Source organism: Muscardinus avellanarius (assembly GCF_963383645.1).
Source record: "Muscardinus avellanarius genome assembly, chromosome: 17".
Taxonomy (NCBI): Eukaryota; Metazoa; Chordata; class Mammalia; order Rodentia; family Gliridae; genus Muscardinus; species Muscardinus avellanarius.
In genome coordinates, this window is record NC_137803.1 from 63726699 (window position 1) to 63752379 (window position 25681).

Sequence of the window (25681 nt, forward strand, 5' to 3'; positions counted from 1 at the left end):
TCTTTCAAACGAGCAAAGCACCATGTTCCCTCTTCTTATCCAATGTCTTCTGTCCTCGTAGTACAACTAACAAGGACGATTCTGTTACCTGGGAAACATGATGCCTTTCCGTCCTCCGTTCTTCATATCGAAGCACTACTTTCCCAGTGTAGACACTAGACACGGGTAACGCGTGGAAGAGAATTTGGAGGGAAATCTGTAACGTATAACCCAAACTTACCCAGGATTGCATATCTGCATATTTACAAGTTAGTGTATAGCTCTGACTGGGTTACAAAGTGCGAAAGGAAATCGTCGTTGATTGTAGTGCAGAGTAGGAGCCCCTTCCGGAGCCGCCGCCACCTCCTCCCCGAGGGGCGAGTCAACAGCACCGCACGTGCGGCCTTGGAGGCGGCAGTTCTGGGGGGATCTCGGGTTCTGGTTGTAAGGACAGGATACTGTTGGACAACTCGCTCCTTAAAATATCCAGAGGCATCTGAGGCACAGAGAGAAACCGCAAGTACATTTTAACTTTACAAGGCAAAGGCAAATTTTTGCAAACTGTACCATTATGTGTAAAACAAAGTATTGCTTTACAGTGTGGACGGGTGGCTGGGTGGGACGGGCCTGCCACCCTGCGGCAGGCGATCCCCGCACCGCACACAAAAGCGAAACTGTAGTATAAAGCTTTCTAGTCACCAAAGGGTAGGCATTAAAATACTAAACCAGAACAAAAACACGGGTTTTCACAGCACCTCCAGTTTATTTCATACTCTATGGGAAAAGAGACAGACTAACCTCATCAACATGTATTTTCATAGAACCCAGCATAATAGAAATTTAGTTTACACTAGTAAATTTAAAAATGGCCTGCATTCTATGCACACTAAAGAAATAAGCTCTGTTGGCAATTATATTAAACCATCTCACTAGAAGCTTCGGAAGTGTTTGAGCTGAGAAGTCTTAATAGTTGGCTCTCCGTGTGTGAGTTCAACACCTGCAGATCTGACCAAGTTTGAACGACAATAACTGGGATACGATGGACCTGTACTGCCCAGATCGGCCGTGTGGTCATCGTTCCCCACACAGTAGGGCAACTACTGCCGACCGGCCGGTCCTGCCTGTGCAGGCTGAGTAGCCTAGCGGTGGCTAAACACGAGATGTTTGCGGGTCACAGGCCAGTGCCCAGCCGCGCTACAGGGTGGACGTGGGGACCCCCGAGCCGGGCACGTCCCGGGTCCTGGCCAGCATGGAGGGTGAAGCGCATACACATGTGGGTACTCGAGCCTACAGAAGCCCGCAGACACTGCTGTCCACGAAGCTGTCCAGCAGCCCCCGTGCGACTGGCTCCCGTGAAGGCCTCTGACAGGGAGAGAGGGAGCCGGGCGTGGTGCGCACGCGTTACCCCAGCATTCAGGAGGCTGAGACAGGAGGATCGCGGCTTGCGGGCAGCCTCAGCAACTCAGTGAGGCCCTCTGCAACTCAGTGAGGCCCTGTTTCACAGTGAAAAATAAAAAATAGGGCTGGGGTATAACTTGGAGGAAGAACGCCTCTGGGTCCCATCCCCAGGACCCCCAAAAAAAGAAAAAGAAAAGAAAAGAGAGAGAGAGGAGAAGAGAGCCCTGCGGGGCGCAGAGACGGCAAAGTCAAGGGTTTTCTTTGCAGGAAACCGTGTTTGCTAGGTCTCCACCATCTATACTGACCTGAGTTTGTGTGGGAAAACTGCAAAAAAGAAAAGCGTCATGTGAACAGGCACGTCCGTTTATGGGCAGCGTGGGCTCACGCTCGGCCCCCGCTTGCTGGGCGAGGGCTCTACCACATTCTCAGACCTGTGACAGCCCCCCATGACCGCTCTGCAGGCTGGCAACGCTCAGCACATCACCCGCAGGGCACTGGAGCTGGTGAGCCGGCTGCCGCGCGGAGCTAACCACCCCTGCCTCCTGAGCCTGGCGGACACTCTAACAAACTCCCGCAAAGTGGTGAAGGCGAGAGGGTCCAGACGAGGCCACGGTGCCGGCCCTACCTTCTTCAGGATGTCGTCGACGAGCTTCAGGAACACCTCGTCCACGTTGAAGTTGTCCTTGGCACTTGCTTCGCAGAACCGCATCCCGGTTATCTGCTGTGCAAACTGAGAAGACACGTTTCCATGTGGACACGGGCCCGGAGAGCCCATTCATTCTCAGATGTCAAGTTCACAGGTACAGCAAACGCTGACATCACACGCAAACAGGAAAAATCTAACAAAACCTCTGGGATAATATTAAGACCTTGAAGTCAATCACATGCCCAAGTGTTTCCTAAAAGTGCAACAAACCTGACACTTAAAATGTGAATGTCATTGCGTTTCCACCACCAAATCCTCAGCAAAAGCTCAGGAAGGCGGAAGCTCAGGAAGCGGGAAATCAGGAAAGCAATCCTACAAAGTCTTCGGTATAAAATGTCAGCTTAGATCACACAGTACATACCGATGCTTCCTCCTTTCCACTTCAAAATGAATGCAAAGGGGCAGAAGGCTAAGAAGAGTCAACAACGAGGGGACAGTGGCCGTGGCGCGGCGTGGTGGCGCCTCACAGCTCAACAGACCTGTGGAGGCGCCGGGGCCCGGCCCGCTCACCTTCTCGCCCTGCTGCCTGGTAACCTCTCGCTCCATCTCACAGTCCAACTTATTTCCAACCAGGAGAAGCTCGGCGTCCTCCGAGGCGTACTGTGGGTGTTCAAGACGGGCGGTCACACACTGAGCCAGGGCACGGCCGCCGCCCTGCACGGTGTGCTCCGCCCCGTCCGCGGCATCCCCGGCTCATCCAGGCGGGGGTGGTGACTGGTGCGCAGGACGCTTCCTCTGGCACCTCGGTGGCGGGCACCAAGGGCACCCCGGGGGCTGAGGACGCAGCTCAGCGGGAGTCGGCCGGCACGCAGCAGGCCCTGGCTCAGTCCCCAGGACTCGGAAGGGGAAACCCACCAGCTCCTGGCTTGGACCCGACAACTCCCAAGACTCTGCCTTACGGAGTGACTCCAGAAGCAGGCAGAGCCCCATGGGAGAACGGCCGCCAAGTAAAAAGGGCCCAGGTCCAGCAAACACGTGAAGGCTGAAAGGAAACGCAGTGTTAACAAGAAAACCAAGCACGATGCCATGCCAGTGCTCAGGACGCTGAGACGGAGGGTCACAGGCTCGAGGCCAGCCTCAGCTGAAGAGATCCTGCAACTCAGTGAGACCCTGTGTCCAAATAAAGAGTAAAAAATAGGGCTGGGGGTGTAGCTCAGAGGTAGGATGCCCCTGGGTTCAACCCCCAGTTGCGTGAGAAAAACAAAAGAAAACACACCAAAACCCTGTGCTTCTGAAGAATACCTAACACCAAGAGAGGGCCCAAAGACAGAACCTGTAGTGGTACAAGCAGAATGCAAGCTAAATGGACCCAGATCTTAAATGGACATTTTCCTGCTTCTCTTGATTTTCCAAATTTCATTAACAAAGTGCCATCATTTTATAGTCAGGAAAAAAAGTTGTTACATTTATGGGTTTCTCAAAAAAACTGGCATAACAGACTTTCTTTTTGGTGTGTGGCTGGTGATTGAACCTAGGGGTATTCAGCCTCTGAGCTACATCCCCAGGCCTATTACACACACACACACACACACACACACACACACACACACACCACACTTTTTTTCTTTTTGCAGTACTGCGGATGGAACCCAGGGGCATTCTACCTCCGAGCTACAGCCCCAGCCCTATTTTCTAGTCTTTATTTTAAAACCGGGTCTCACTGAGTTGCAAAGGATCTAAGTAGCTGAGGCTGTTTGCGAACCGGGGATCCTCCTGTCTCAGCTGGGATTACAAGTGTGCGCCACCACGCCCGGCTAGGGCTGCCCCTTCTAATCTCCTTAGCGGCACGCTTTGAGGCTTCTGAAACCAAGTTGCTGCTCAAAGGGCCACTGGCATCTGCTGGACATTTACTAACAAGGGCCGACAGTTGTCAATTAGCCTCTGCTGCAGCTCAGGTGCCTCGTGAGCGCTGAGAGCCCGTCTGGGGAAGTGAGCCTCTGAAGGCTGAAGCTCAGTCTCCAGCGCTCCACAGGGCAGGGCAGGGACCCAGGTTGATGACTACCAGCCAACGAGCACAAATGGCCCACACTCACCCACACTCATTGGCAACTCTGTACTATCTACTGCGTGGGCTCCCGGCTGGGCACCTCCTGTGTAACTGGCCTCCCAGCTGGGCACCTCCTGTGTAACTGGCCCCCGGCTGGGCACCTTCTGTGTAACTGGCCCCTGGCTGGGCACATCCTGTGTAACTGGCCTCCCGGCGGGGCACCTCCTGTGTAACTGGCCTCCAGGCTGGGCACCTCCTGTGTAACTGGCCCCCGGCTGGGCACCTCCTGTGTAACTGGCTTCCCGGTTGGGCACCCCCTGTGTAACTGGCCTCCAGGCTGGGCAGCTCCTGTGTAACTGGCGCCCGGCTGGGCACCTCCTGTGTAACTGGCCTCCCGGCTGGGCACCTCCTGTGTAACTGGCCTCCCAGCTGGGCACCTCCTGTGTAACTGGCCCCCGGCTGGGCACCTCCTGTGTAACTGGCCCCCGGCTGGGCACCTCCTGTGTAACTGGCCCCTGGCTGGGCACCTCCTGTGTAACTGGCCTCCCGGTTGGGCACCCCCTGTGTAACTGGCCCCCGGCTGGGCACCTCCTGTGTAACTGGCCTCCTGGCTGGGCACCTCCTGTGTAACTGGCCCCCGGCTGGGCACCTCCTGTGTAACTGGCCTCCCAGCTGGGCACCTCCTGTGTAACTGGCCCCTGGCCGGGCACCTCCTGTGTAACTGGCACCCGGCTGGGCACCTCCTGTGTAACTGGCCTCCCGGTTGGGCACCTCCTGTGTAACTGGCCTCCCGGTTGGGCACCTCCTGTGTAACTGGCCTCCCAGTTGGGCACCCCCTGTGTAACTGGCCCCCGGCTGGGCACCTCCTGTGTAACTGGCCCCCGGCTGGGCACCTCCTGTGTAACTGGCCCCCGGCTGGGCACCTCCTGTGTAACTGGCCCCTTGCTGGGCACCTCCTGTGTAACTGGCCTCCCGGTTGGGCACCCCCTGTGTAACTGGCCCCCGGCTGGGCACCTCCTGTGTAACTGGCCTCCTGGCTGGGCACCTCCTGTGTAACTGGCCCCCGGCTGGGCACCTCCTGTGTAACTGGCCTCCCAGCTGGGCACCTCCTGTGTAACTGGCCCCTGGCCGGGCACCTCCTGTGTAACTGGCACCCGGCTGGGCACCTCCTGTGTAACTGGCCTCCCGGTTGGGCACCTCCTGTGTAACTGGCCTCCCGGTTGGGCACCTCCTGTGTAACTGGCCTCCCAGTTGGGCACCTCCTGTGTAACTGGCCCCCGGCTGGGCACCTCCTGTGTAACTGGCCTCCCGGTTGGGCACCCCCTGTGTAACTGGCCCCCGGCTGGGCACCTCCTGTGTAACTGGCCTCCCGGTTGGGCACCCCCTGTGTAACTGGCCTCCTGACTGGGCACCTCCTGTGTAACTGGCCTCCCGGTTGGGCACCTCCTGTGTAACTGGCCCCCGACTGGGCACCTCCTGTGTAACTGGCCTCCCGGTTGGGCACCCCCTGTGTAACTGGCCTCCCGACTGGGCACCTCCTGTGTAACTGGCCTCCCGGTTGGGCACCCCCTGTGTAACTGGCCTCCCGACTGGGCACCTCCTGTGTAACTGGCCTCCCGGTTGGGCACCTCCTGTGTAACTGGCCTCCCGGTTGGGCACCCCCTGTGTAACTGGCCTCCCGACTGGGCACCTCCTGTGTAACTGGCCTCCCGGTTGGGCACCCCCTGTGTAACTGGCCTCCCGACTGGGCACCTCCTGTGTAACTGGCCTCCCGGTTGGGCACCTCCTGTGTAACTGGCCCCCGACTGGGCACCTCCTGTGTAACTGGCCTCCCGGTTTGGCACCCCCTGTGTAACTGGCCTCCCGACTGGGCACCTCCTGTGTAACTGGCCTCCCGGTTGGGCACCTCCTGTGTAACTGGCCCCCGACTGGGCACCCCCTGTGTAACTCTCTCCTTGGAGGTCATGATGCAGCCGGGCCATGTGGCATTAGTCCCCTCGCCCTGCCGCAGGCAGCACCCTGCTGTGTGGGTCACGGCGACCACGGCAGCCTTGGGTGCTTTGGGGACCTGAAGGCTGCCTTTGTTGACCCTCCGCCTCTCCAAGGTGACATCAGGGGCTGAAAGCTCAGTGCTCAGGGCCAGCGCCGCCTCCTTTTCTGAACACACAGCCCAAGAGGCGCTGGAGGCTTCGCTGCGCACCCACCTCTGCGCCTGGAGCCAGCCTGCCCTTACCCTGTGCGCAGGCCAGACCCGTCCCCAGGGAAGCAGTCTGAGCCGAGTTCCCCCGCCCACCATGCCCGGCCACCTTGTGAACGGCCTTTCCGGCAAAACTCCTTGCCTCAGTCTGCATGCCATGCGGTGGGCTAAGGGGCCTGGCTTGATGTCAGCGCCACCACGGCCTACGGAGAAATCAGCACCCAGAGACCCGTGGGAGGGGCGAGCCCGAGGGCAGGCCTGGCCTGGCCCTGTCCAGCTCGTGTCCACCCTTCCTAACACATTCCAAAGAGGCAGAACTTGAACCTGTGCCTGGTGAAACGAGCTGACCCTCTCCGACGTCACCGCGTGCTGCACACAAATCCAACAGCTTTTAGACAGCTGGAGGCAAAGCCCAAGTGTTGATCAGGCGTGCCGGTGACACAGGGGCTACGCGCCAAAGTACTGCCTGAGGGAGAGCTCGACTCTGGAGACTGGTGCAACCAGGCCCACCCACTGCCTGCCTTCTAACCCACGGGTGGCATCAATCGGGCAGGCTTGGGTTTTCCATACAGACTCAGTCAAGAGTCAAGAGAACAATCTTCTCTTGTTCAAAACGAGGAGCCACAGGACAGGGACAATGCCCAGGGCGCAGCTCCCTGTGACTGAGCCCGGGCCGCCTGCCTCCCACAGAGCACAGAACAGGCATCCAGGCCTCTGTAGAAACAGGAGTGCCCACGGTCTAACTCCAGGAGCAGCAGGGCAGAGCAGAACCGGCACATCTGGGCCTTGCAAACCAAGCGAGAGTCCAGGGTTTCAAGAAGGGAAACCCTAGCTCTATGACCAATGGATCTTGGACCTTTAACTCCGCTGCCTCCTCTGCGGGGCAGGACGACATGCCCACCTTGAGCACGTGACGGCACGTGACCTCTGCTCCCCCTCCCGGTGCCGAAGCCTCACGCAGAGAGCTCCACGCGACAGGACGATGCCGCCTACCTTGTCAATCATCTTCATCCATTTTGGCAGGTCGTCGAAGGTCTCCTTCTTGGTGATGTCATACACCAGTATGATCCCCTTGGCACTTCTGTAGTAAGCTGAGGTAATGCTGTTGAATCTCTCCTGACCCGCCGTGTCCCTAGGAACAGCAGCAGAAGTCAGTTCCCCACAGAACCAGGCAGCCGCGCCAGCTCCAGCCCGCACCTCGCGTGTCTCTACTAGGAGGTAGAGAGTGGGAAACACCCCCGGGCCTAACTGCATGGCAATGGGGTATCTGAGCCGGGTCAGTTAAGGACGACACTGGGCGATGGAGACGGATCATGACCCAAGACCGTGAGACTATCCAGGTACCTTTCCCCTAAGTCAGAAAGCCAGCTGTGGCAATGTTAACATCAAAATCTGTGACATTTGGGTTTTCAAAATACAACAGGGGAAGTGAATTTTTAAAATATGGTATTTACCAAGCACCCCTGGCAGGTCACTGCTGCCCCGAGGCCTTAAGCTCCGCCTTCTGTGTGCCTGGCTCTCCATGCTTGGGGTAGAAAAGCATGTTCCTTTCGGAGTCATTCCGTATTTCCAAAATGTTCCGATTGAGAAGTTTTATTTTTTCCTCTTAAAAGCTCCTGCACTTATTTCCCTACATGGCGAATTATTTGCTCTTATGTGTCGTCAAAGCACAGGGTAAGAGAAACATTTTCAACAACTATCTGCTAAATACCCATTATGTGTCAGTACCATAAAGTGCTATATGCGTTTCTACTCTTCAAAGTCAGGTGACAACGGAAATGCTGACCGTGCCACCCTGCTTCTACAAGACACAGGAGCACCATCCCTGCCTTCTCTGTGGACTTGAGTTTTCACTGTAATGACAAGGTGCTGACTTCTAGAAGCTGGCAGCTTATTAACATCAGCTAAATCATCAGTTACTACAGCTCGCAGGTGATCTTATTCTGATTTCTCCAAATGGAAAAACTCCTGCAATTCTGTTTTGTCAGTCTGGTAACAGGAGAATGCTCAGACAATCCAAAGATTCTTATTAGCTGTATCTGACATGTCCATTTAAACGGTACAATTACTAGTTCACAGGGCAGAAACCAATCTGAGGGTGTAAAATGTTCCACCTCTTCCAGGAAGCACAGAACTAAAGGAAAGGAACTTGTCAATCTACGAACATCAGATAAAACAAAACTTCCCAGCACAGAGGGCTGGGGAGGGACGGGAGGAGCCTCACAGGGCACTCGAATCCTCTGCCTCACACAATTCATGGCTCACGTCTTTATTTTGTTTGTTTGTTTATTTATTTTGCTGGGGACTGAACTCGGGGGCATTCTATCTCCTAGCTATATCCTGAGCTCTATTTATTTTTATTTTGAAACAGGGTCTTGCTAGGTTGCCGAGGGCCTAAGTTGCTGAGGCTGGGTTCAAGCCTGTGACCCTCCTGTCTCAGCCTCCCAAGTCCTGGGGTTACAAGCACGTGCCCAGTACCTGGTAGCTTCAAGTCTATTTAAACACAGCGGGCCCGGTTCCAGTGTTTTCTTTGTGCCTACTGGATAGTAATTAAGACTGTGTGTGTGTTAGGTACTGAGGACCAAGGAGGGGCCCTGCTCACCACCTGCTCACGCTAGTTAAGTGTTCTCCCACTGAGATACCCCCCAGCCCATTTCTCAACCTTTCGCATACGGAATTTCAGAAGGTAAGCCTTAAGTCTTATGCGAATGTCGGCAGGCATGCTGTGTATATGACTCACTGCTGAAGACCCCTGAAGACCCCTTCAAGGAAAGGAGCCCTGCTTCCTAACAGACCACGAGGCGTTCCGCGCGGACGCCACGCAGTCCGCCTCCCCTGGCCTCCGGCGTCCCTCCCTTGTTACAGTCGGCATCTGTTTTTTTTGGTTCTGGGGCTGGGCCCCGGCAGCCTGCCTCTGAGCTCCACCTCCAGCCCTGTCTTCTGTTTCTGTGCTGAGAGCCCTGAGACACCGCAGAGGCTGTCCTCGCGGGGATTCTTTCTGAGGTCAGGCTGCCCCTAGAGGAGCCAGCGGCGTGGAGAGCCGCGAGGGAAGCAGGGGTCGCTGTTTTGGAGAACGTTTAGGCCCGACAGAAAGCAGTGTGAGTGTGCCTGGGAGCCTGGGGCGGCTCACACTTCCCCAGATCAGAAGGCAGGGCCGCCAGGCGGCGCGCCCAGGGCAGAGGTCCAGGAAGCACGTGTGTTACCGCCCTACTGACCGGCGCCGCTGCGCTGATTAGGGCGCAGGGCACACGCACGCCTGTCACCACGCATTCTACCACTTTTTCCTCTGGGAAAGCGTGTCGCCCACGAGGGCTGGTGTGCAAGCCACGCCGACGGCAGCGCACAGAGCCCCGCCGCTTCGCAGGGCCAGCGTTCGTTCCTACATTTTGTTGCTCAAGTATTTAGGGAGACTCTTACTGTTTCGCGATCATGTCCCGAGAGAAAACCTAACACAGAACAGAGACCCCAATGGAGTGGCCACACGGTCTGGACGAGCACGCGAAGCGTTACCTCGGACGCCTGGCCGGCGGCCCGCGGCCACACGGGTGGAGGATGGAGACTAACACTCAAGCGCGAGGTGAGTGGTGGCGCCGCGGCGGAGGCGTTAACGCGGATGAAAGCACACACACATGGTGACAGACAGTCAGAGCTGGGTGACCTGCGAGAGGAGTTAGTAAGCTGAGCGCCGGCCCCGGCCCGGCTCCCGCAGGTGCGAGGACGGCGGCCTGCAGGAGGGGCCGGGCGCCCCGGGAGGCGGAAGGGCCAGCGGCCCACCCCGTGGGCCTGGGACAGGAGAGGCTCCTAGACCCTCGCGGAGCGAGCGCTGCCCTGTGCGCAAGCAGACGCAGGAGGCCGGCAGCTCGCCGCGCCCTCGGCACGCACGTGGGACTGCTAGACACCGCCGGCCCCGGCCGGCTGCCACTTACCAGATCTGCAACCGAATTTTCTTTCCTCTTAGCTCTACGGTTTTGATTTTAAAGTCAACACCTGTAAATAAAACAAATACATATGAAGTGAAGGCAATAAGGATGCAGCCTGTCATAAAGGAACTTGACATCTTTTGTATCATTATGCTACGAATGAAAAGAATCAGCACCACAAGCTGCCCGGACCAGGCAGCCGCGGAGGACCGCGTCCCAGGGTCCCTGCTTCCTTCGCGGCCCCCGGCAGGCCACCGGATCCCTCTACCCAGCTCTGCCGTCAGGGGATCCAGCGTAAAAGCCACCTGAAAATCACGTTAATGATCGCACCTCAAATGATGCTGTCTTGGGGAAATCCCTTTAGGAAAGCTGGAAGCTTAACTTGGATCCAGCCTTTGCCTGAACATGGAGATAATCCCGTTAGTGTTTTCAGCACTCAGAAAAAATATTTGGTAAATATAAACATGACTTATTTACCCACAGTAAGAGGGAGAAATTGCTATTAAAAGTTTATTCTTATACACAGTTAACATACTCGATTTTAATTCAGCCCATAAGCTTCAGAGTATTTACAACCAAATTCCCATTTGAGTATGGTATCTTTTGTATGGTATCATTTGAGACTGCCTCTTTTGTTTGGAACTGACCCCAGGGGCGTTCTTTCTACCTCTGAGCTACATCACCAGCTTTTTATTTTGAAACGGCCTCACTAAGTGGCTGAGGCTGGTCTCAAATCTGAAGTCCTATTTTGGCCTCCCAAGTACTGGGATTGCAGGCCTGTGGCACCACACCCGGCTCCTTCTATGTTTCCAATTATTAAAAACTTACTTGACAGTACTTGTTTTGCACACTTTTCACAACTAAGAAAAATGGAAGAGGAACGCCAGAGGAAAGGAGCAGATTCACACAGGTCACCTCCGGGGCTCCGAGGCACAGCGACTTCAGCCTCTGGCAGGCAGGCAGGACCAGTGCAATGGCCGCCTCCCTCCTCAGGCCTGGGCTGGAGACAGACTGGCTGGTCTAAGGCTAGTAATACACTGACTGCAGTGCAAACCAAAGGCGCTTGGGACGGGGCGGGCGGGGCGGGCTCTGGTCCTCTACAACAGGGAGAGACTGCAGGCGTGGGCACTGCCGCACCAAACAGCCCGGAAGACGGACTGCACTTCAGCTCTGGCCCTCACCAGGCAGTGTCAGTGCGCGGCCCACTGGCCGGCTGCGCTCCGCTCCAGCTGGAGCTGATCTGCTTCCCAAAGCCAAGTGACAGCGGGACACAGCTGCGAGCCCGCCCTGGGCCAGAGCTTAACACACCCGCAGGGACGGCCACCAACCCAGCCTCAGTGTGGGGCCTCACCCCGCTCTGGCTGAGAAGGCCCAGCCCTCGGCCACACGCTGACCGCACGTCACTTCTTTAGACTGTTTCATGACGCCATGACCACAAATCCACTATTTCAGTTTCATTTCCAGTTGCCTGGAATGAGTTTGTCTTAAAGAATTCAGCTAAGAAAGCTGACACCTGTAAAACCCGTCACAGAGGCTGCTGCCTGACCGGAGAGAACTGGCAGGTGATGGCCCTGGGAGCTGTTTCCAGCCAGCACACGGAGCCTCAGCTCGGAGGCCTGTGGCTTGGGGCGCTGCCTTCTCTGCCAAGCGGGGACCAGCCTCACCTGGCACGTGCTCCTTCCCAAACAAAAGAACACCCGTCTATTTCAGCAGTCCTAGTGAGGGCTGTTTGGCAGCCATGAAATCTAATGAATAAACACAAAGGGATCTACCTCCTTAGTCGTCACATTCAGGAAGCGCAGAGCAAAGACCCCCAGATACCTGTCTGCCAACACGAAGACCGTCCAGTTCTAATGAGCAGATCAAAGGCAGTAACATTATGACCACCCCAGGAAGACGCCCGCGGCGAGTCTAAGTGCTCCGGGGCCGGAGGACAGCACAGTGGTAGAATGCTGCCTGGCATGCAGGAGGCAATGGGGTCCACACCTGGCAAGACAGACCACACACACGCACACGCACGCACACACACACACACACACACACACACGCACGCACGCACGCACGCACGCACACGCTCAGTACTAGAATGCTGCAGTGCATGCAGGAGGCACTGGGGTCCATGACCCAGGAGTCAGAGATGTTGGCAGGTTCAAGGTCGGCCTTAGCAACTTAATGAGACCCACCCTCGGCAGCTTAACAAGGCAGCAGGGCTGGGGTGTAGTAACTGTCCCTGGACTCAATCTCTAGTACGCCCTCCCCAAAAAACTTACATAAAACTCAAAATATCTCAGCGCTGCTCTTTGTTTTTCTTTTCTTTTCTTTTCTTTCTTTTTTTTTTTTTTTTGGCGTACCGGGGTTCCTGGAAGCCCTTCTCCCTCCGGGCTACACTCCCCAGACCTATTTTATATTTTATTATTTGGAAATGGGGTCTCTTACGCCAGCGCGGTTGGCTCCGTCTCCGCCTCCCGAGCGCGGGGATGACAAGTGTGCACCACCACGCCCGGCGTTCAGCACTGCCTCTTTGTAATATCTACACACCACAGAAACGACAGCGTTCCTTAGTTTAAGCCAATAGCCATCAATAGCCTCCAACATTTGACACCAGCTTCAGGAAAACTCGCCCTAGACACAGAACTCACTGGGCCGCTCCTAGGGTGCTCCGCACGATGAGGGGCACAGAGGCCACCGCCTTCCCTTCTATCTACAGCTCTCCTTGGACACCCGGGGAAGGCGGCAGCCCCAGCCTGAGCTCAGGCCGCCGAAGGCCGCCGATCTCAGGTAACACAGCCCGTGCGTGCGTGTGTGCGTGCGTGTGTGCGTGAGGCGTGGAGTGCGCCCCTCTGCTGTTCCCTCTGAAATCCTGGATTGCGACCACACCTGCCTTGGCTTGCTGCTCGTGTGCCCGGTTCTGGGCCTGGCCTCGGCCTCGCGGACCCTTCCCTGCTGGCCCCCAGGCTTTGCCGGGGCTCTGGCACCTCTGCCCGCAGGTCTAGGACACTGCCTCGCTGCAGCGCCAAGTGGATGAGGGTGGGACTCCACACGACGACACTGTCTACGCATGGGAGCAAAATTCAAGCCCAATTGGTGTAAAAAATATAAAAGAAGACAGGAGCAAAAGACGGGTGTACAGGCAAATGAGGCGGCGAATGCAGAACACGTGCGGCCACGCTTGTCTCCGGCCCCTTAGGGACGGGCGGCCCCGGCAGCCATGCCCGCTGCCCACAGGAACGCAGCCCAGTGCTCCCCATGGGAAGCGCTCTTTTACCCGGGCGCTGGGATGCAGTCGTGGTCCTCCGAGGATTACCCCGGCAACAGGAGCTTCCTTGCTTTATGCTCACCCAGTGTATGGAAGCTTTTCTGGAAATATTTCAGTGGGGTTCCAGAAGGATCCGTGTTATAGGGCTACAGTTCCTATTATCAAGGAGCCTAGACCGCTCTGTGTCTGGGCCTCTGTGACTTATCTTTGCCCTTGAGGGTGGGGGACACAAACCAAGCACCGGGGCCTCACGGCCAGCACGGCCACACCTCAATGGCCCTGAGGTGGGCACCGTTGCCCCGCAGAGGAGGGCGCCGGCTCTCCCTACCTATGCCGTCATGGGAACTCAACGACAGAGAAAAAAACACCGGATGGTCTCAAGGCAGGACCTGTCAAAACTGCAGAACCACGCGGTGCCATTTTAAGTACGTCCAGGCCCAGGACATGTGTCCACCAGAGTCCAGTCAGATCTGCCCATCTCTATTCCAGGCTTGGCAAGTCCAGACCTGTGCCTGTGCCCACAGGCTGGAGGGGGGACTGCCTGCCTTGACCCAAGCTGCCCTGGTGCACCTCAGACTGCAGCGGGGACAGAGCAGGGGCTCGGTGCCCGCAGCACGCTCCCACCTCGTGGACGGCTCCACTTCCACGGAAGGACACACGTACAAAGTTCACAAAGGTGTCTGCCTGGCTGCAGACACTGTTCTCATAGGAGCGCATCTTCTCAACTCTACTGACAGACGTTAAGATCGCCCCTGCCTTCCGGCCAGGGGCTGAGGTCAGACGCTGGAGGCCGCCAACGTCCCAGAGCTGGAGATCTCCCAGGGCAGGGGAAGCTGGCCTCCTCCTGGCTGCCTCCTCCCGCTCAGCTCAGCTCAGCTGCCACCTGGGATCGGGAGGGAGTGGAGGGAAGGGCGGTGGGCATCTGCCGGCTGCTGACAAGTGCGGGAAGGCGGCGAGGTCTCCTGGCTGCTGGGACGGAGTCCGGCCCGCCAAGGAGGTCCTCTCCACCCGTCAGGTGGGACAGGTCCTACCGAGATCCTTCACCCGTCACTTCCAGCTCGTGGTCAGATGGGGAGAAAAGACCCGGGGGAAAGAGGCTAGGGAAGGGCGGACGCATGGCCGTAAGTTCTTCATATGGAGAATGTCGCCGCCACTGCTACTGAGAATGGGTCCGCAGCCCCAAGGCCGCCGGGTGGCGCTACGCGGGCACTGCACAGCCACCTGCGCTGCGCACTGTGAATGCGCCTCCAGGGAGGAGGGCTTGGGGAGTGTTTCTGGATGCAGTCTTCACCGTGTGAATTCGGGAAGAGAAAGTGGTGGCCTCCTGTGGGCCGGCACCAGACACTGCATTTCCGTCTGTTCTGGTACCACGCGGCAGGAGAAGGGCAGGCGCCCCGGTGTCTTCCTTTCTGTGAAGAAGGAGCTGACGTAAACCACCCGCCTGAGGCTCGGGGCTGCTCGCCAGCCCCGGGCGCCCTTTCCCACCCCACCACCAGAGTGAACACGAAGTGAGTATCTGACGGCGCTCTTTTCTGCGATATGGGGATGGAACCCAGGGCACTCTGCCCTCGCGCGCCACCCCGCCCGTGTTTTATCCTTTATTTTGAAACAGGGTCTCACCAGTGCGGAGGACCCCACTGAGCAGCTGAGGCTGGCCGTGACCTCTGACCTCCGGTCTCAGCCTCCTGGATGCTGGGATTACCAGCGTCACCACCACGCCCGGCCTGATGGTGACACTTTAGTCCACGAGAGCGCGCTGGGATGAGGACGGGAGAGAGCGAGTGAGGAAGGAACAGCTACGCGGGCGCCTTCACCCCAGCCTGCCTGAGCCCAGCCGGGCGGGGAAGCAGCGGGGCTCCTGGCGACAGCCCGCTGTCTGCCTTGTACACTAAGAAGTACTGCATAAGCACCTGGACCCTGAACGCGAGTCTAGCAGATTTGGGAGAGAAACGGGCAGCAGGTTCCCTGAGGAATATATATAGCGTCTGTTCAGTGTGAATCATGCGTCCTGGTTTTAAAGAATAAAGATCAAAACAACAACAAAACCTATAATCACGCTCAATGAAGGGCACTATTTTTGGTCTGTAGTTTTACTTTCTAAATGTCAAGGCTGTGCCATACAGGGACAAAAGAACAAGCCGTTTCTTCCTCTGCTGCGGCCCAGCGGTGTGTACCGCTTTCCTAACGTTTTATTACGTCTCTCGCGACTCACTGCCCCTACTCAAAGGGCCAGGCTAGGTAAGCAGGCTGAGCTGTGCACCCCGAGGCGTGGCTGGCAGGACGGCGTCTTGCAGACCTAAAGACCTCGCAACTATCTGCCGGCGACTACTGCACAAAGCCTCGCTTTCTCCAACACCGAGGCCGAACTGAGCCATGCCGGCTCCGGCCACGGCACACTGCAGCCGACTTCCACAGACCCCGCCCGGGCCGAGAGCGGCCCCTCTGAACACGTAGGAACCTCCCTCCCCGGCGAGAGGCGGGTGTGCAGCGCTTCATCTGAATTTGTCCTGGGGACTGGAGAACCCAGGGCCTTCTACCCATACAAAAAGGCTCTTCTGAGTTGTCTGCAGCACTCTCTGAATGCAGAGGTTTTCATCCAGCCCAAGCCAGCCACCCGGCTCAACCCGCCCGTATGCTCAAGCTCACAGAGCCCAAGCTCACGGCAGCACAGCCCTGGCTGGCACCCGAGGGCTCCAGCAGCCTTCTCTCCTCTGCCCAGGCAAGTGCGGCATGGCCTCACTCTTGCAGGAGCGTCTGAGAGGTGGAACCACACTGGAGGACTGGAGCTTGGACTCTGGAGTGGGAATTTGGGGCCGTTTCCCCATTGTCCCCTAATTGAAACTCCGGGGAAGATCTGTCGTGGGTTGGAAGAGTGCACGTAATACACGGAGAGCAAATAAAACACAAGGTTCAGGAGAGCCTGGACCAGAGCAAAACGTTCGCTCTGAATTTTCAAACAAATCAGTGTCCTACGTTTCCAGAATAAATATAAGTGGTCAGATTCCCTTGACAGCTGCTCTGCTGCCCTGGGCAGACACTGCGTGCAGAACACACCCTCCTCTCCAGAGACTAAGGCTCGGTCAGGCGAAGATCTGGGGCCCGAGGCCAACCGACCTGAAGTGGCGTCACCCTCTAAGAGCAGGGCCGGGCCGACTCGCCGCTGCACACGGACAGACAAGGAGGAGGCTCTCTGAGCCCGGCTAGACAGTGCTAGTTCTGGGATCTCATCTTTTGTTGTTCTGTTTTTCTTGTCTTTTTTTTTTCTTGGCAATTTGGTAATAGTAGATTTTTTGTTGTTGTTTTTACTTGGCAAAATAAAGCTGGCAATCTTGTTTGCCTTTAGTATTTTGGGAGATTTTATTACTCAGGAAAATATGAATTCTGCGCTGGATAGCCTTACATCAACTTTCCCTATGGTTTAATGTATTTGTTTTAGAAAGTTTGTATAAATATGTGAAAGGTTTATATTTTAATGACAGGAAATACAAGTGAGAATCACCTATCTAAAATGCTTGGGCTACAAAATGTCTTACATTTTGTATAATTTCTGGGTTTTAGAATATTTACATAAAAATAACTAGACATTCTGGAAACTGGGCCCAGGACTCATCACAAAAGTCAACTGTTCTTCATCTATGCCTCCCACTGAGCCTGAAGTCATTTTATCCGCTCTTCTCAGCGTGCCTGTGTCTCTAATGTGATCCGCCATAGCAGTCAGGTGTGGGATTCCCAATGTAGTTCTGGGCTGATGATCAGAAAGTTTTGGGTCTTCAGATTAGGGAGGCTCAGCCTGAACAGATAAAAAATAAATAGTGGAGCCGGGCGCTGTGGGCACGCTTGTCATCCCAGCATCGGGAGGCTAGGCCAGAGGATCGCGGTTGGCGGACAGCCACAGCTACTTAGTGAGGCCTTCCATAACTTAGTGAGACCCTGCTTCAAATTAAAGAATAAAAGCCGGGCGTGGTGGCGCACGCTTGTAATCCCCGCGCTTGGGAGGCAGAGACAGGAGGATCGCGCAGGTTTGAAGCCAGCCGCGCGCGTGCTGGCTTAGGAGACCCTGTTTCCAAATAAAAATGTAAAAATAGGTCTGGGAGTGTAGTCCGGAGATAGAAGGGCTTCCAGGAACCCCAGTACCACCAATAAATAAATAAATAAATAAATAAATAAATAATTAATTGATTAATTAATTAATAAAAAACAGGGCAGGGGGTGTAGCTCAGAGGTCGAATGCCCCTGGCTTCCATCCCCAGACCTGGAAAAAATAAAACAAAATAAAATTTGGAGCCGGGCATGGTGGTACATGCTTGTAATCTCAGTACTTGGGAGGCTGAGACAAGAGGATCACAGGTTCGCAACCAGCTTCAGCTCCTTAGTGAGGGCCTGTTTCAAAATAAAGAACAAAAACTAGGGCTGAGGGTGTAGCTCAGAGGTACAATGCTCTGGATTCAATCTCCAGGTTAAAAATGAGAGACAAAGAGAATTTGTAGAGCACTCCTTTATTCTCAGAGTACTGCAGAGGCCCGCCAATATACAGCATGACCACCGCCATGTTCCGAGGAGACTAAAGCACTAAGAAGGCCCACTGTGTCTGGCAATGTGTGCAAGCCATCTGTATTTTCAACAAGCAGAGTCGACTTAAGTCCTAAAGAGAGCTAAGGAGCAGAAGGAAAGAGAGAAGGCCTCACTCGCAGCCTGGTCTGAGGGCCGCTTCCCAGCGGGCCAGGGAAGCGTCCACTGAGGCTCCGCCTGTACCTGTGCGTGGGGACCCCAGGCCACCTGCTGTGGGCTTGCGGCTGGTGCACAGCAGCGCTCACCAAAGGGCCGGGCGCTGCGCCTCGTGCACGCACGACCATGTTACTTATCCCAAGCCACACTGGCGTGTGTAAGGCAGAGCCCAGGCTCCCGTAACTTTCCTGCTTTCCTGCAATACTGCTGGACCCAGGGCGGGGCAGGGTCCTACCTGGCAAAACTATTTCCATCTATACAAAGTCAACAGGTTGCAAGAGTCCAGTGCTGCTGGCCAGACGCTTTCTAGGGTTCCCGCCCTGAAGGCAAAGGCCCAGCACACGAGCACTCAGACTCAAGCTTCAACACAGCCATCGACAGAGAAAAACGGCTGTCTTTCTAGCGATAAGCTTTCCCATTTCCTGGACTTTAAAAAGCTGCTCCTGTACTTTTTAAAGAACCCGTCCAATTATGCTTGCTATATCAGAAGAGAACACAAATCCACTTGAAAATCACACCCCACCCAGGCAATTTCCATCAAATAGGTCAATGACTGAAAACTGCCTTTTAACCTGTGTGAATGCTGTGTCTTTTAATTTTTTGTGGTACTGGGGATGGTACCCAGGGGCATTTTACCTCCCAGCTACACCCCAGACCTATTTCTTATTCTTTATTTTTGAAACGGGGCCTCATTAAGTTGCGGAGGTATCACTAAGTAGCTGAGGCTGGCTGAGAACCTGCGATTCCCAGTACCGGGATTACAAGTGTGCACCACCACACCTAGCTGTGTTGTGTCTTCTAAACTAGACCAACTTCCGATCTGATGAGCAATGAAGAATCAACATTTTCATCCTTCATAATTTACACTCCAATCCGTCATCTCAAACCCCCAGGACTTCACTGCTGCTGGAAGGAAGCCCGAGGGAGCCAATCCACGTGGCCACGCACCTAGGGAGATCTGCCTCCGGCTCTGACTTCTGCGATCCGTGACTCTGGCCACACAGTCCACACATGCTCGGGGACCTGGTGGTCTACAAGCCCTGCCAGTGCTCAGACAAAACCGCCACTGCTGCGTAAGAGAACCTTCTCTCACGTGGAGCTTGCTGTGGTCCACGGCATGGAGATGAAACTGGAAATACCAGCTCCCAAAGGGCCCTTAGCTGCTCCGAGGCCTCACAATTACTCACAGCGTTTAAAGAGCACTTTTCTTTCTTTCTTTCTTTGTGGGTCTGGCGATGGAACCCAGGGGCATTCGACCTCCGAGCTACACCTCCTGCCCTATTTTCTATTTTGAAACAGGGTCTCACTAAGTTGCAGAGGGCCTCACTAATTAGTAGCTGAGGCCGTTCGTGAACCACAATCCTCTGGTCTCAGCCTCCCGAATGCTGGGGTTACAAGCGTGCGCCACCACGCCCGGCTTAAAGAGCACTTTTCTAAAGGAACGTGAAGAATGAGTTTACCTTCACACAGTCCAGTGAAGAAGCAGCCTCTAACCCTCAGCCTCAGCTCCAGACAGGAGGCGCTGCCACCGGGCTCTCTGAATACTCCACTCACATGTCTGCCACCACCCTTACTCTCCTGGAACTTAGCCCCCAGGGCCTCGGACCTGCCCGTGCAGCCCTCAAGCCCCCGGTGACCAGAGAAGACCCAGCACACAGCAGGCGCTCAACCAGTCACCTGCTTGCTGAAGAGGCTCAGAGGCAGAAGCTGAAGGGGCCGGTAGCTTTCACAAAACGTCTTCATGCTCTGTACGTATGGGGCCACAGGTTATCCCCTTCTCTGAACCTTCACAATTAGGAATACTTATTGAATCAGTAGTAGAGGCTACACGTGGAAGAAACTTAAACCAGAAGACAACACTCCCAGCACCCCCGGCATGGGGAGGCACAGCTCAGACATGTGCGTGTATTTATGTTTGTCAAGGGGACAGAAAAACAAGCTGCCCGGTCTCCTGCCTCCCAGCCCCCAGCTCCTTCCCCAGCACCCCATGCAATGTGCTCTTGGCTTCTCTGTTTCCGTGCCAATGCCCACTCAGGAGCCTGTGCTATTCCAGGGGCTCCGGGGCAGAGTCCTTGCTCCTCGGCACAGCAGTCCTGGTCTCCAGACATCTATCCTTCTGCTTCCTGAGGAGCCTCTTCCAGAGTGGGCGCTGCTCCGCAGCGAGAGAAAGCCTTCCTCGCCGGGCCTCTGGCGCTCTAAGCCAGCCGCTACTCACCTCCACGCGCCCCTCGGCCCAAGCCCACCCGTGAGCGTCTGCGCTGACTTCTCTCCATCACACGATGCAACCACGTCACCTCTCACTCTTAGCTATTTTAAAGAGTGAAGCCAATAAGCCAGGTGTGGCGAAGCACGGTGTAATCCCCATACTTGGGAGGCTGAGACAGGAGGATCGTGGTTAAGGCCAGCCTCAGCTACTTAGTGAGGCCCTCTGCAACTCAGTGAGACCCTGTTTCAAAGTAAAGAACAAAGCCAGCCATGGTGGCGCACGCTTGTAATCCCCCAGCTTGGGAGGCAAGAGGATCGCGCAGGTTCAAAGCCAGCCTCAGCTACTTAGTGAGGCTCTCAGCAACTTAGTGAGACCCTGTTTCCAAATAAAGTATAAAATAGGACTGGGAGGATAGCCCGGAGGTAGAAAGCCTCTGGGTTCCACCCTCAGTACCAACAAAACAAAAAACAAAAAATATCAGGCTGGGGGTATAGCTCGGAGGTAGAATGCCCCTGGGGTTGCAACCCCAGTTCTGCAAAAAAAAAAAAAAAAAGCATGGAGCCATAAAAGATGGGTAATTCTGACTCTTTACTGCATTTATGCAAGATAGTAAAATAATAACATATACCTCATTTCCTGGTTGGTAATTCCCAGTTCTCTTATGATCCAAGACTGGGTATTTGAAACAGGTATCATTATGCTACTAAATTTTAAAGCCACGTCCCCAAGACTAACATTTAAAAACCAGTATTGCCAGGCACAATGACACACATCTGTAATCCCAGTACTTGGGAACCAGAGGTAGGAGGATTGCAGGTTGGACACCAGCCCATGGAAACTTAGCTAGACACTGTTTCAAAATAAGTTTATCTTCACACATTCCAGTGAAGGGCTACTGAGTATAGTTCAGTGATAGAATGCCCACTGTGTTAAGTTCCCAGTACACACACACACACACACACACACACACACACCAAAAGAGAGAACAAAAATAATTCCAAGATGATCTCGTCTAAAAAGCATTAAAGGAGGCCAAGTGTGGTGGCACACACTTGTGATCACAGGACTTGAGAGGCTGAGACAGGAGGAATACACAGGTTCAAACCCAGCTTCAGCTACTTAGTGAGGTTCTCAGCAATGGGTTGAGACCCTGTTTCCAAGTAAAATCTAAAATAGGTCTGGGAGTGTAGCCTGGAAGTAGAAGGCTTGTGGGTTCTGTCCTCAGTACTATACACACATACACACACACACACACACACACACACACACACACACACACGTATTAAAGGATGTAAGTTCTTCAAAATTAGACAATAAAAAATTGGGAGGTTTAATTTTTCCAGTAAGACATTTTATCTTTTGGTATTGGGGATTGAACCCAGGGACATTTTATCTCCACGTTATACTCCTGGCCCTTTTTATTTTTTATTTTGAAACAAGGTCTTCCTAAGTTGCTGAGACTGACCTTGAACCTGAAAAATCCTGTCTCATGTCCTGAAAATACTAGAATTACAGGTGTGTGCCACCAAGTTTGGATCAATAATACTTTTTTTTTTTCTTGCAGTACTAAGGATGGAACCCAGGGGCATTCCACCTCTGAGCCACACCTGTAGCCCTATATTTTTTATTCTTTATTTTGAAACAGGGTCTCACTGAGTTGCAAGGGGCCTCGCTAAGTAGCTGAGGCTGTCTGCGAACCGTGATCCTCCTGTCTCGGCCTCCCGAATGCTGGGATTATTAGTGTGTACCACCACGCCGGGCTTTAATAAGATATTTTAAATGTGGTAGTGTCTTGTCAAATGACAATTTGAAACCAATTCATTTCCAAGCGGGGTTACAATTCTTAATATATGAGCATATAAAATGCTTTTAATTCTGAATATCAGGCTTACGTACTACTCAGTGTTCCGTGGACACCCAAGTTCCTCCTGCCTACCGCTGCAGGTGACCGCTCCTCACTGGGGAGAGACAGCCCAAGCGTGGGGTTCCCCTGGCTCTGAAGGGGTTTTCCACTGAAGCAAGTGTCGCCCACAAGCACCTGACATCCCTGGATGTCCTGCCCTGCGAGCCTGATTACATCAAGAGAATCCACGCGCCGTTTCAAGTTGAGACCCTGAGGCTGACTGGAGCACTACTTTACTGGAGGACCCCTCCCTACTTCTGCAGTCACTGGATACCTGAGGCCCTGGATAAATACAGCTGAAGTCCCTCTGCCCAGCACTGACAGTTAAAACAGGACACTTGAGTGTAGTTTGACTTTCAATAGTTCCCGTAGGAAATCTGAAATGTCTTCACTGAGAAACTTCTCCCTGGCTTAGCCCCCACAAGGCAGAGCTCAGGGGTGCTAAGGAGCTGTGGACGCCCCAGCCCAGGAGCACGGTGCCGGTGGGTGGGTGGGTGGGCGGCCCTTGGCTTTGACTCTGCTCTGCCTGCCTGCATCCCTGCCAACACTTTTTCCTGCAGGACCCTGAAATTGCCCCAGGGCTGGTTTTGTAATCAAAGTGTAAATGGTGGTCAGAGCCTGGGTGTTACAGACAGGCAGGCAGGCAGGCAGGCAGACAGACAAGAAAGAGAAAAAGAGAGAAAGAAAGAGAGAGAGAGAGAGAGAGAGAGAAAGGGAAAAAACAGGTTGGCCTATTATACGTCAATCCCCCTCCCTCATCTATCTTGGCTCTGATTTTAACTTATAATAAGAATGTAGAGGCAATTAAGAGTTTTTAGCCTTCAGTGTGTGTGTGTGTGTGTGTGTGTGTGTGCGCGCACGCAATTGATGTCCCTGAGAGACAAGAAGCTCTGCCTGGCACATCTTCAACGCTGTGGATAGCAGGAGCCCTGTGCTCCGCTGCACTCTGACCCGGCCCTGAGAGGCAGGATGGAAGCCCAGTATGTTCCTGTAAATCACCACCAATTAATGGGCACCTGACTCAGCACAGGTAGAAAAAGGTATATTTACTCTTAACAAGGATGCTGACCAGCAACCGGATAATACCACCTGTCTCAAGCGAGCCGCGGCCTGTTGTTTTGGGAGAGCTGATAGGAGCGCTCCATAGGAAAACTCTACTCAAGGGCCGGGGTCTGAGAGCAGAGCCCCACCGCGGGCTCTCCGGGCCGCCTGCCGGGCCGCTGCTGTCCTCCTCTTCTCTTTCTATTCTCTACTGACTTTATAATCTTGCTACAACCAAGCCGCCTATTAGTTTTTAATTTCCCTATTCAGCAAACTGTACTTGAATAGGGGGAAAGAGACCGCAGCCTGTTATAAAGCTAACAGGGATTTTCCGCGGAAGCGTCGGTGGGAGGCGCCGGACGCTGACGCCGGGCCTGGCCCTGCAGGGTCCACCTCGCACCCTGCCGCCCCCTGCCCCGGCCTGGCCTGGCCTGGCCCTGCAGGGTCCACCTCGCACCCTGCCGCCCCCTGCCCCGGCCTGGCCTGGCCCTGCAGGGTCCACCTCCCACCCCCGGGCCCAGCAGACGCCCCTGCCCTGGCCTGGCCCTGCAGGGTCCACCTCCCACCCCCGGCCCCTGCCCCGGCCTGGCCTGGCCCTGCAGGGTCCACCTCCCACCCCCGGGCCCAGCAGACGCCCCTGCCCTGGCCTGGCCCTGCAGGGTCCACCTCCCACCCCCGGCCCCTGCCCCGGCCTGGCCTGGCCCTGCAGGGTCCACCTCCCACCCCCGGCCCCGGCCCCGGCCTGGCCTGGCCCTGCAGGGTCCACCTCCCACCCCCGGGCCCAGCAGACGCCCCTGCCCTGGCCTGGCCCTGCAGGGTCCACCTCCCACCCCCGGCCCCTGCCCCGGCCTGGCCTGGCCCTGCAGGGTCCACCTCCCACCCCCGGGCCCAGCAGACGCCCCTGCCCTGGCCTGGCCCTGCAGGGTCCACCTCCCACCCCCGGCCCCTGCCCCGGCCTGGCCTGGCCCTGCAGGGTCCACCTCCCACCCCCGGGCCCAGCAGACGCCCCTGCCCTGGCCTGGCCCTGCAGGGTCCACCTCCCACCCCCGGCCCCTGCCCCGGCCTGGCCTGGCCCTGCAGGGTCCACCTCCCACCCCCGGGCCCAGCAGACGCCCCTGCCCTGGCCTGGCCCTGCAGGGTCCACCTCCCACCCCCGGCCCCTGCCCCGGCCTGGCCTGGCCCTGCAGGGTCCACCTCCCACCCCCGGGCCCAGCAGACGCCCCTGCCCTGGCCTGGCCCTGCAGGGTCCACCTCCCACCCCCGGCCCCTGCCCCGGCCTGGCCTGGCCCTGCAGGGTCCACCTCCCACCCCCGGGCCCAGCAGACGCCCCTGCCCTGGCCTGGCCCTGCAGGGTCCACCTCCCACCCCCGGCCCCTGCCCCGGCCTGGCCTGGCCCTGCAGGGTCCACCTCCCACCCCCGGGCCCAGCAGACGCCCCTGCCCTGGCCTGGCCCTGCAGGGTCCACCTCCCACCCCCGGCCCCTGCCCCGGCCTGGCCTGGCCCTGCAGGGTCCACCTCCCACCCCCGGGCCCAGCAGACGCCCCTGCCCTGGCCTGGCCCTGCAGGGTCCACCTCCCACCCCCGGCCCCTGCCCCGGCCTGGCCTGGCCCTGCAGGGTCCACCTCCCACCCCCGGGCCCAGCAGACGCCCCTGCCCTGGCCTGGCCCTGCAGGGTCCACCTCCCACCCCCGGCCCCTGCCCCGGCCTGGTCTGGCCCTGCAGGGTCCACCTCCCACCCCGCCGCCCCCGGCCCCTGGCCGGCTCCCGGGGGCACCTGCCCAGCTCCCGGGCCCAGCGGCCGCCCCTGCCCCGGCCGGCCCCGCCGCGAGCCGCGCAGGGCTGGCGGCCCGCCTTACCCACGGTGGACTTGCAGGCCTCGCAGAAGGTGTCGTCGGTGAAGCGCTCCATGAGGCTGGTCTTGCCCACGCCGCGGGAGCCGATGATGATGACCTGCAGCTTGAAGTCGGCCGGCCGCGGGGGCTGCTTGCGCCGGCGGGCCTGGGCCAGCGCCGGGGAGCCCGCGCCCAGCCCGGCCGCCCGCCGCTCCATGCCCGCGGCTCGCCGCCCGCCGCCCGCCCCGCGCCAGCCCGGAGCCGCGCGGAGCCCGGGGCGGGACGCGCGCCCCCTGCCGGCCGGAGGACCGCGCCGCCCGCCCGGGCCGCCTCGCCCGCCCCCCGTCGTGCTGCTTATTCCAGAGCGGGGTCGGCGGGGCGGAGGCGGCCTCGGCCTCGGCCTCCGAGGACCGGGATGGCGGCCTGCAGCGCCCGCGGGCGCCGGGCTCCGGCCCAGACCCGAGGACCGGGATGGCGGGCTGCAGCGTCCCCGGGCCGCCGGGCTCCGGCCCAGACCCGCACCCCGCAGCA

The 25681-nt window shown here is 56.7% G+C and overlaps 1 protein-coding gene across 1 annotated transcript; it reads right to left on the reverse strand.

The window, feature by feature from the left end:
- Nucleotides 1–361: 361 nt before the first annotated feature.
- Nucleotides 362–25367, reverse strand: RAB12 (RAB12, member RAS oncogene family; the record flags this gene model as incomplete). Its single annotated transcript, XM_080714735.1, has 6 exons — nucleotides 362–475; nucleotides 2003–2107; nucleotides 2594–2683; nucleotides 7261–7399; nucleotides 10194–10254; nucleotides 25175–25367. 6 exons carry the CDS (start codon nucleotides 25365–25367, stop codon nucleotides 362–364), a joined length of 702 nt encoding a protein of 233 aa, XP_080570861.1.
- Nucleotides 25368–25681: the final 314 nt, after the last annotated feature.